Source organism: Montipora capricornis, chromosome 3 (genome assembly GCF_036669925.1).
Source record: "Montipora capricornis isolate CH-2021 chromosome 3, ASM3666992v2, whole genome shotgun sequence".
NCBI lineage: Eukaryota > Metazoa > Cnidaria > Anthozoa > Scleractinia > Acroporidae > Montipora > Montipora capricornis.
In genome coordinates, this window is record NC_090885.1 from 26719720 (window position 1) to 26730921 (window position 11202).

An 11202-nucleotide genomic window follows, 5' to 3' on the forward strand; every position below is an offset into this window, starting at 1 on the left:
ATTTTTGTCAAAAGAACGTTTAATTTCGGGGCTTCTTAACGTTCTTATCCATTTTTTTGTCAGCGATTTGAGACTGAAAACGTTGTTCAACATGTTCTTGAAGTTGCGTGGTGTACTGTGTTCTACTACAGGTTGATTCACGGTTCTTCAGTGTGTCATGCAAAAAGAAAACCACCTTGTTAATGTTAAACTACTCACTAAAGCAAAACAAGAATAAGCAAAAATAAAGACGTTCCTAACTGACCGGAGTATGTTCTTAAATTTTGGTTAATTTTAGCCTGAATAAAAAAAAAGAGAAATAGAGCGTGCTTTCAGTGGTCACCCCGTTCGAAAAGAAAACCCGGCCAACACTGTTGCTTAACATTTATGACGTACACGAGTACGCGGCTAATTACCATTGCGACTCACGTTGTAGAAGTGGTTTGCCTGTGGTATCTGAACTCATGACCACAAGCTCCTAAAAGTAGATGCAGCATAAGACACTATTCAGGGCTCTCTATGCTAGAAGTGGGTACGATCATAGCCCTGCTAGACAAGATAAACCTGGGTAAAAAAAGGACGCATTCATAAATTGACTGTAACCGCGAAATCCACAGTCAGTTGTAGGAGCCCTAGCTGTCTTGGTTATCCCAAACTAAAGAGTTCTCATAAGAAGAAACAGCTGACCATGGCTGTTCCAGAATATTTATATTGTATAGGGCAAGAACTTGTTCGCATGCGTGAATGGGACCACAGTGCATGCACAGTTGTGTTCCTGAAAACCGTAAGCATTTAATATTTAGTGTCTTACAGACATTAAATTCCTATTGGTTTTTTTGTCGGAGGTGGACAATTTGGGCCTCTAACTAAACAAACGAGAATCCATAAACCAGATAGACCAATAAAAGCACAAGAACCACAAGCGATAACAAAATAACCATGACAAATACTCCGTAGACTTAAAATATATACTAAATTCGAAAATGCTCTTTTCTGTTGTTTGGAGACCGGACCAAAGGATAAAACCATTATATGATCAACAAAAACACTAAATTTGAAAAAACGCAGATTTCCGATAGGTTTTTGGAGAAATCTATCCAAAAATAGTCATATGGAGACTGGCTCCACAATTCCCCCACCCTTCTCGATTTCAAAGGTCAGGTGACACTGATCGACACTCTCCTTATGCCAGTACTTTGTTACTGTCATTTTACACCAGTGATCTTCAACAGGTGTTCTTCTGATAGTTCAAGTTCCACGCATGCTCAGGCTTTACTCTATAGTAATAATTTTATCAGGGAATTGTGTGACTTCATCTTAACTGCAAATCGACGAAAAAGCATCGTTTAGTACTAGCTTTGGTAAGTTGTTTTGTCGGATGTGTATTCATTGCTCTGCGGTCTTTAACCAAATAATTTTACTTCAGTAAACGTTCATGCAAAATTTAAGGCAAAGATATCCAAAAATTATGTCAACATAACTAGTGGTCATTCCGCTCTTAGTTTTAAACCTGAAATTTGACGCCCCTCAGATTCAGATCAAATGATGGCTATAGTGTATTTCCGGGAAAAACTGAGCAGCGCTTCAGGAAAACTAACTTGTTGCCAGAAAAAGAGAAATTATTAAAAATGAGGTTAGTCGTTGTTAAAAGTAACCAGTAATTCCGACCACAAATATTTTTGACATGATTATACAAGCATGGTAGAGTTAATTTGCGTTTAAAGTGAATATTTCGTATTTCCAAGGCCGCTACTCTTTCTTCAATCCCGGAATGAGACGGTGAAAAACTCTGATAATTTTTATTCAGTTTAACTAGAGCTTAAAACGCTTTAGTTTTGCTCGAAATACATGTAGACTGGCATCAATCTGTAAAACTGTACAACGCAAGACTTCGCCCCCGTGTGCTCAGTACCAGCAATAAATCAATTAAGAAACATGTCGAAGGCGGTGTAAAATACTCTGGCCTGAAGTTACAATTACAGGATACTTTATGGCCACTTTTCCTTTTTTATTGCATTCCTTGATAAACACCTCTTCTCCAGCCGTTTATAAATACAACCAAATTACTAAACACAGGTTTCGCAGCCGGAGAGTTAGTTTTGACGAACTTTAATTGTTTTGATCTACAAATGGTATCATCTTATACAAAGATCATGACTCATTTTATGTTTCCCGTATAAAACGTTTTAGCAAGAGGTTGCCTTGTTCTTGTAATTTTGCTTGTAGGCAAGTTTTGAATGGTTTTCGTGGAATTAATTTTGGCCTCGTGATAATACCGCCGGAAAACAGAAATAACCGCAATGATGAAGCGCAAACAAATAGCGAGGGAGGCATGTGTGGTCACTTGTGAGAACGCTGGATCTTCTTTCGCATGCTCCGTGTCCAAATCTCACTCTAATTCTCCGACTGGTTGTAGTTCTCTTTGGTGGTAAACTCTACCACGCTAAGAAAGTGGCCAACTTGTTCCTTCTCCATTTCGGTTTCTCAAGGCTGCTGTGTTTAATTTAACTGTTAATTAGCTATAGTTTGCCTGCACGGGCCCACAAACTAGTATCACAATGCACGATGCATGGCGCTTACATGAAACGGCAAAGGTAGCTTTTCATAAAAGAAAGAAAATTAGTTTATGTTTACTTGTCTCTCTTATATAACAAGCGAGAAATGAGGCAGAGTCAAAGAGATTTCTCTGATTTTGGCGAAAGTGCAAATTTCAGCATAACTATTGCTTTCGGCCGAAGACGCGATGGCAAATCTCTCTAATAAGAAACATAGGTAGGCACAAAGTATTGGCAACGCGAGAACGAGAGCTGGCCTCCATTGCCATGTAGTACAAGAGAACCTGCAATTTTCAAGACGGGCAAACGGGTACGTGTCTGCCCTGGACAGAAAATGTTTGAGACATTTTTGGGACTTAGCTACATAGGTTGTGTGTACGCGCAAACGGAAAATGTTCCGAGAGGATAACGTCTCCGCAACAATGTTTCTTCGTTGAGGGGAAACTTAAAATTCTGCATAATGAAATCTCAAATACCCGAAGATATTGCCTCTATGTGGAAATAACGTATCCTATAAAAAGTTACACCCAGCTTAAATGTATTAACTTCACTAAAGCCTGGTTTCCAAATGATCGCAGACGATCGCGGATCGCAGAAAGTTCTGCGATCATATAGAAACACACTTCTGCGATCGTCTGCGAACCCTCGATCGTGATCGCAAACGATCGCAGAAGATAGAACCATGTTCTATCTTGTGCGATCGTCTGCGATCATATGGAAACCAAAGTTGTGCGATCTGCGGTCGAAACGTATCCCATAATATTCTTAATTCTGACCCATGATTCAACGCTTCTTAGCAACAAAGCCCGAATGTTCGTTTATGTTCGTTACTCTCTGTCAGAAACACGAAGTTCTCTCACCAATGTGTGGAAAGCCCCAAGTTCTTGTCTCTTCATGAATATTATTCGAACCCAAAACCGATGTTTCCTTCGGTTTTGAAGCTGACGTTGTCGTCGCTTCAGGACTAAAAGAAGAAATAAATTTGCTTGCAGCAAAATTCCCTCCTCGATGCTTGCGATCGATGTTTGCTGCGATTTTCCCGCGAGCACAATGCGCCTCTCTTTGCGATCGTCTGCGATCTGCAATCTGCGATCCGCGATCGCGTGCGATCATATGGAAACTAGCCTAAAGAAAAAAAAAGAATGTCATTTAGATTAAAGTTCGATATCAGATCAAACGCGAACAATCTGTTCATGTAAATTTGAAGTTTACTATCAGGTCTTACTTCACATTGAGGAAATTGTTGCCATTTTGCCACAGAGTCCCTGAATACATCTAATGCGCGTCATATCCTTTTTATCAGATCAAAGACTTCAACCATGGAAGGCAGATTAAATTTGGTTTTTCTCTGCCTATTTTCACTTCTTAGTCTAACAGGTACGTTAAATAGTGAATTACTTGACCCTATATGGTACTTGGGTGTTTCTTAACAAGGACCCCGATTTTACAATCCTTAGCATAAATCTGACTTTACACTAGCCAAGACGTTAGTCACCAGTCATTTAAACTGTCAATATCAAGACCATGACTGTGCAATACTGATAAACTTACGAATTCTGTATTTCTTGCGTTCAATGAAATAACCGATCATTATCTGTATAGAGCAAATAATTTATGAAAGAAAACAACAATATCCACGTTTGTTACAAAACCGCTCAGTTTCCAATCCTTCATTTCTGATACATCAGCCATCTTGAATGAGCCTTGGAAGCCTTGGAAGCAGCGACTGACTTACACTCAGGGGGTAGAAGCTACCCTTTTTAAAGTCTAGAGCTTATAAAACTCCTTTACCTGCAGTTTGTTTCGTATAATATTAAGCATAAAAAGGTTCATTTGCCTATTTTCTTTGTATCGATGCACAAGCAAAAAGTAGCGTTCACCGAGATGAGTTGAACATTTAAACATTCGCCATTCCCATCCAATACCCCCCCCCCTCCCCCTTCCTTCCTCTCTGACATGGACTTGGAAATTAACACTAGAAGTGATCAATACCATTTGGAATGATATTTGTTGACATCTCGTCCTTCTTTCAGTTGCAAAGCTGGAATTGATCGCATCGAACAAGACACCATGTAGGAAAAGTTCAGTTAATTACAATGTTACTCTTAGTAAAGGCGCAAAGGCTGGAAAATATTACAAAATGACCAGTATCGATAACATGGATGAGTGCGTAGGTCACTGCTGCCGATCCAAGATTTGTGATGTTGCTTTTATGGTAAACAAGAATTGCTACCTTGTAAAGTGTCACAATTCGGATTCGTGCGAGCTCAAACAATCTGATAATCCCAAGTTTGATACCATGTTGTCGATGGTTTCGAAATCCAACACCAAATCGATAGAAGGTGAGCGTCTTCATTGTTTTTATTATTCCTGGCTTTTTAGTTATCGATTTTTCGTTGAGGTACTGAAACTTGCATTGAATTCTACCAAGAGAGGATGATTCTACCACACTTTGAATGGGCAACTACTAGTTGCCTCTTGGCACGCTTTGGGCCGGTTTTTAAGTAATTTGTGCGGAAAACGTGCAACGCCAGAAATTCATAATCCAGAAGTCTCGATCTGCGACGGAATGCGATCTCCCAGTTTTCGGTATTATCCATTTTTAGGATGGCTACTGCTAGATTTTTGCAGGAAAAAGAACGTGGTGGTATTGTGTTCCTTGCACGGTCCATGATTTTGCATTTAGCACGAGCAATCCCTCGTGCGTTTACAAGGGTGCAGACCAATCAGAAGCATTGTGGTAATCAAGCCCAAGCTGAATGATCATAATTTGGCGGGACTCGCTCGTATTCCGGCTAAATTTAGATAATACAGTAAACTGATGGACCAAGGCCAAATGGATAGTTTTTACATGACGTCATCGCCGCCATGTTCGTGGACGAAAACAAAGGATCTCTCATTATCTCCTTTTGTTCGTCCACCAGCAATTGTACATTGTAGCATTGTCATCTGTGTCTCTAGAGATTGGTTGCAAACCAGCTATAAGAGAGATCGACACTTCTGCGTCATGGGCTTCTGAAAATAAGCACTTAATGTCTGGCCCCAAGTGAAACAGTGAGTTTTGTTTCCCCGAGACCCTCAGGGGAAGTGTTTTGTTATAACTCCCAACTCAAAATAAAACAATACTCTGATTTTTACACGGAATTTGCCGCTGTTTCAAAGGTGCACGACCTGATCACGTGCGAGTCGAAAGTTCGAGTCGTTGTTTCCCTTGAGTTCCCTTGAGTTTTGACCCGTGACACGTGACACGTTCTCCTCCAATCGGAAAACATATGTGGAGGTATAACAATGATGTATGTTCTCCTTTATCTTCCTTTAATTCTCTCCATTCTCAATCCTCACTTTATCACGGTATGAAAGTGCCCCTGTGATAAAAAAACACTTTGCTTTTTTCTTCAGATTTTGAAATGTGCTTACTTTTACACAGGACTGGCAAAATTTTGAGCTTTGATTTTTATCCAAAGGCCGTTTACTTTGAGTGTAAGTTTTGGATTTCACAGTCCGCCATTACTCACGTTCAAAACTGACCGATTGGACCTCAGAAGGTTGGATCCAGGGAAATGACGTCAAAGGTTCGCTAGCTTAAAGTCTCAGCGTGTGAATAGACCGAATGCATAAATGGCGGCCAAAAAAATATTCTTTTGTTTATGTGCTAATTAAGCCCGCCGCACACGGTGAGGAAAGAGCTGAGCAAACTGCCTCGTGAGGCGGTTTGCTCAGCCGTTTTCTCACCGTGTGCAGGGAACTTTTGGTGAGAAATTGGCCTCGCGAGGCCGTGAGGAAAAAATCAAACATGTTTGATATTTTTCGCCTCGCGAGGCAAATTCCTCATTGTGTGCGGCCATCGTGAGAATCGAATTGAGCTTGGTCAATGAAGCATCCAATAAAAATACATGGCATTCTCACGTGAATTCAGTGACGTCGGAATTTCTTCCTTCGACACCATCCTGAACCGCTGGAGTCACGTGAGTATGCCTTGTATTTTTATTGGCTGCTTGATTAAACCAAGCTCAGCTCGATTCTCACGATGGCCGCACACATTGAGGAATTTGTCTCGCGAGGCCAAAAATATCAAACATGTTTGATTTTATCCTCACGGCCTCGCGAGGCGAATTTCTCACCACAATTTCCCCGCACACGTGAGGAAACGGCTGAGCAAACCGCCTCGCGAGGCAGTTTGCTCAGCTGTTTCCTCAAGTGTGCGGCGGGCTTCAGACTCACTAGCTTCGTTTGCATGTAAAAGGTACGAAAGAAATGTTGCTTGAGAGCGAGACTAGTGAGTCTAATTAGCACATAAACAAAAAAATATTTTTTTGGCCGCCATTTATGCATTCGGTCTATGCATCTTATTATATAAGCAAAACGCGAGTTTAAGTCTGAAAGCCCAAAACTCCCGTGCTGCATATTAATTCTGCGACGTACGTACGCATTACATTCTTAAACTAGTGAGCCTTTGACGTCATTTTCTCCTCGATCCAGCTCTCTCCAGAACTTAAGTTAGTAATGGCGGACCATTAAATAGGAAAATTCCAGTTAAGATAAACAGGGGCATTTTTGAAATTAAGGCTTAAAACTTTGGTCGTTTAGTGTTAAGCTAACATAGTTTTGAAATCCAAAGAAAAATAAGGATTGATTTTTTGGTCGCAGGGGCACTTTAACGCAACTCACAGTTCGCTTCTCTCGACCGTGACAGCGTGGTCGTTGCAATAGGAGCAAATAGAAACTTAATCCGAGCTAAGAAAACGCGTAATCAGGCGATCAATCAGTTCTTTCCTTTAGAGAGGGCGAGTAAAGAAAAGTACGACTGATGGCAAGTTACTGCTATTAATTACGCCGTTGAGTACTACTCAATTCTCAATATGTGGAAATTTAACATTTATCAATATTAATTTACATTGTCCATATCACGGTACACCACATATATTCACTTCAAGCTATTTTGGTTTGAACATATGAAAGAGGTTACTTCCTTTATTGTGGACTTCTGTGGCAAAAGTGACGAAAAAGTGATGATTATCATAATCTAGTGGGAAAATCTGTATAAAGAGAAACTATACTAAACTTACTATAACTCTATCTATTTAAGATTATACTATATATGTAAAACACAGCAAATTGAGGTGTATGTCGCAGGCAAGAATAAGAGTTCAAATAACCTTCATCAGAAGAACTGGACGTTCAGACCTCTGTCGTAATTTATTTTTAAGAGCCAGTGTAGCCTTTCTGTATACTAGCCCCAGGTTATGTATGTGTATGTGAGCGTGTATCTGCATTTATAGCACGCCTTACAAAATACAGCCAATCGGAATGCAGGAAAGCCGTTGTATATTCGTCAGTACTCCACCGAACCTTCCCATCGACTCAGTGCAATTCAACGGTATCACACCCAACCTTCCCATCGTGTCTTGCTGGCCACTGTATTTTCTATGGCATGGTATAATTATGCAACCCTTTCTCTTAGTATACCGTGGAATATCCCACTCGTCACTTGTATTTTCTTGGTCTTGATACACACTCGCTTAAAGGCTCGTGTGTATACCAAGAAAATTAATACAAGCGACTCGTGGCATATTCCAAGGTATACCACTCGAAATCGTTGCATAACGAGTATATCTTGTACTTTATTCAATATATATATTCATTTATTTTGAATTTTACAGTTTTTGAAATAGACAGTAAAGTACAATAAATAAATAAATAAATAAATAAAATAAATAAATAAATAAATACTAATAAAAAATAAAAAATAAATTAAAAATAAATTAAACAACTAAATTAATGCAAGTTTTAAAGGTATAAGTGCTAAGGAAACACTGAATTAGAAATTCAATCCTGCCTAACAGGCGGTTTGGTGTGAATTTCGACCCCGCGAATGATAATAGAAAGCGCGAGAAATATGTTACAAGTATAGTGTAAAATTTTTTTTTGTTTCTTTTTTTGCACCCAATCTCCTACAGGAGAAAGCAAAGGAGAACCGGCGATCGAGGAAAATCTCCAGGAAAAAGCCTCTGGCGTAGAGACAGTCGAACCATTCATTCAGGTTGATCCTGAAGAGGACGATATGACCACAGTTACTGCTTTTGGGGTAGGTAAAAGAAATACTACATTTTGAGAGGTCTTACTGCAAAATTTGACTTTTAAGACATATCAGAAAGCTATTACGAAGGCCAATCGCGCAACAGGCACAAACATCTCGATGAGCCAATCCCAATAGATCATTTCAATCTGTTTTTACCTCGGTCTCTCCTTCAACGCAAGAATGAAAAGTTGAGCTAGTTATGTAGCAGCACAAATACTTCAATTTTTCGACTCGCATCGTATCCGCGGGTACAACCGGTCAACTCGGAAATTAAAAAGCACAGCCAAGACCACCTGTCACAGAGAATGCAAACGCCATGTCTTGTCTCACCATAGCTCAAACTCTATCTATAATTGGTTGATTTCGATGGCACGATATCGACACTATTTCATGGACAAAGAGGCCGTAGTCGACGTAATTAACAGAATTGTGCTAAAATGTCTCTGATGCGCCTTTTAACTACCGCTGGTTACGTTTCTAATACAAGACACTTTTTAAAGAAAATGCTGATGAGCAGCTTATGTAAGTGCAGGGAAATCTGTATACATCAGGCCACAGTTGACGGTTGTTCGAAGGGTGGATAGTGCGCAAATCACTGGATAACTTAATTGGTTTTTTAGACTTTAATTACCGAGGCCAGGTTTATTTCGTGGATTATAAATGACTTTTAAAATTCTAGCACTTGTTTCTGAGATCGCATTGTAATTTACCGTGGGCCCCTTTTTCAGACTGGAAAATCAAAGCGTAGTAAGCGATCATCTGATCTAATTGACATGGTGGTCGCCGTGGGATGTGGCACAGTGGCTGTAGCAGTTGGCGTGGCTGGCGTTATAGTGATGACAAGACGTCTGATTGACAACAACAAATCATAAACTACATCAGAGGAAGAAAAATATTATCCACATTCTACCCATTAACCAGGAATACTGTTTTTAAAGGGTCAAACGAAGAACAGGGAAGTAACTTCGTTCTTCGTCTCTTTATGGGAGCACATATATTGAACGGGTTAAGCCAGGAGGGCATGAGTAGGAGCTTGCCTCTTCCATACAAGCCCTAAGGGTCATCCTTTGCTCGTATCTTTCTATTTTTAGAACGCCACGAGTTCTTCGGCTTCGCACAGACTGTTTAGAATGGCCATTCAGAATAAAGCTATTGTGGAACAAAGACAAAAATAGCAAAAACAATGTATGCAAATTGTGCAAATTGATGTAAATTGTTGTAAATGTGAGTGTCCTGCTAAAGGATTAGTTCTAAAAAGAGAAAGATACGCGCAAAGGTTGACTCAAGGATTTAATGCATTGGGAGACTCCTATAGTCATGGGCTCCAGGTTAAGTATTTTGCAATTCAGTTTTTTTGCTTAAGTTTTGCGATTGTTTTAAGCACTTATAACGTGGTAGGCCAAGTTGTTTTGTTCTTAAGTTTTTGTGTATTAGACAAGGAAAAGGGCTACGTATCGTTCCGTTAACCACGAAGTCACAACGGCGCCATGTTTTTTTTTGTACCACAACTTATCCATTTGGGAAATAAACTCAGTTGTTATGTAAATGACTTATTTTGTTTCGAGAAAAATGAAAGAAAACCTCGAACAGTCACTTGAGTTAAAAGCAAGATTTATTCGAAAAAATTCCACGTGAAATTATTGAAGATGCTTCACAAAGAGAATGTACTGAACACTTAAAACTCAATATGATGAGTGCAACCATAGTTAGTAACTAACAATATGGTGCAACCATAAATTAATTTTCTGTACTTAAAGGAAAAAAAACACCTGGCCTTTTACTTTTTTAGAATGGACTAACTAAATCTGTATTTAACATAATTGATTTCGTTAAAGATTTTTTTGTACCAAATATTGTGACACTATGTAGTAAAAACTTTTGCATCAAAAACGTCATCCGAGAATTGTGGCATTCCTTACCTTGTTCCAGCAATTTAGGGGGGCGCAGAACATTCAAGGCATCCCAACGGGGTATTCGTCCTTCCCTTGTTGCCTACACCATAGTTTGGGTTTCTTTTTCCCCTTATTGCCACGCAAGTAATATGAAAACTGGAGGTTCTGCGATGGGTTGATCGGTGGATCACGTGGATCGAGGGGACCATTAAATTCCGCATCCCCAGTAGCTTACCTACCCCTAAACTCAAAGGACAACCGAAGGTGAAAAATCACATTTTAAACTCCTACTGATGACAGCAAATGATAGGTAGTAAGCAAACATTTATGTTTTTTTTTAGCTGTACTTACGTATCAACTTGATTATGACAACAGTAACCTCCACGTTGATTTGAAGACTTGGTTGTCAAGTATGACGTCACTGCGCACATTTCCCAAAGCGCGAAATGTCAAAATGCTGTAACACAACGCCCATATGAACGAAAACAGGGATACGATCGTCGACTGTCACTGAAAAATTAAGCCTTTCTCAGGGAATGGTTGACTCAAATTAAAAGAGCGAATTTGCCAAAACTAAGTCAACGTTACGTTTGCCTCCAGTCAGTTACTTCACAGTCATCTGAGCCATGCGCAGGCTTTTTAAAACACTTGGCTTGTCCTTCATATACCGAATCCGAAAGACTTACTGTACATAAAA

At 39.7% G+C, this 11202-nt stretch overlaps 1 protein-coding gene across 2 annotated transcripts; it reads left to right on the forward strand.

Moving 5' to 3' along the window:
* The first annotated feature begins 1209 nt into the window (after positions 1 to 1209).
* On the forward strand, positions 1210 to 10507 carry LOC138041247 (uncharacterized). Of its 2 annotated transcripts, XM_068887021.1 has the most exons (6): positions 1314 to 1340; positions 1511 to 1612; positions 3838 to 3911; positions 4568 to 4876; positions 8492 to 8619; positions 9342 to 10447. In XM_068887021.1, exons 2-6 carry the CDS (start codon positions 1608 to 1610, stop codon positions 9483 to 9485), a joined length of 660 nt encoding a protein of 219 aa, XP_068743122.1. In that variant the 5' UTR covers positions 1314 to 1340; positions 1511 to 1607; the 3' UTR covers positions 9486 to 10447. The 2 variants fall into 2 exon arrangements, with proteins under 2 accessions (XP_068743123.1, XP_068743122.1); XM_068887022.1 differs by lacking the exon at positions 1511 to 1612 and having other exon boundaries at positions 1210 to 1340; positions 9342 to 10507.
* The last annotated feature ends 695 nt before the right edge of the window (positions 10508 to 11202 follow it).

Excerpts from the sequence above, each read along its gene's own strand:
- LOC138041247 (XM_068887021.1), top strand. Across the intron at positions 3,912-4,567 it reads TTCACTTCTTAGTCTAACAG|TTGCAAAGCTGGAATTGATC; the intron begins GTACGTTAAATA and ends TCCTTCTTTCAG. Across the intron at positions 4,877-8,491 it reads CAACACCAAATCGATAGAAG|GAGAAAGCAAAGGAGAACCG; the intron begins GTGAGCGTCTTC and ends AATCTCCTACAG.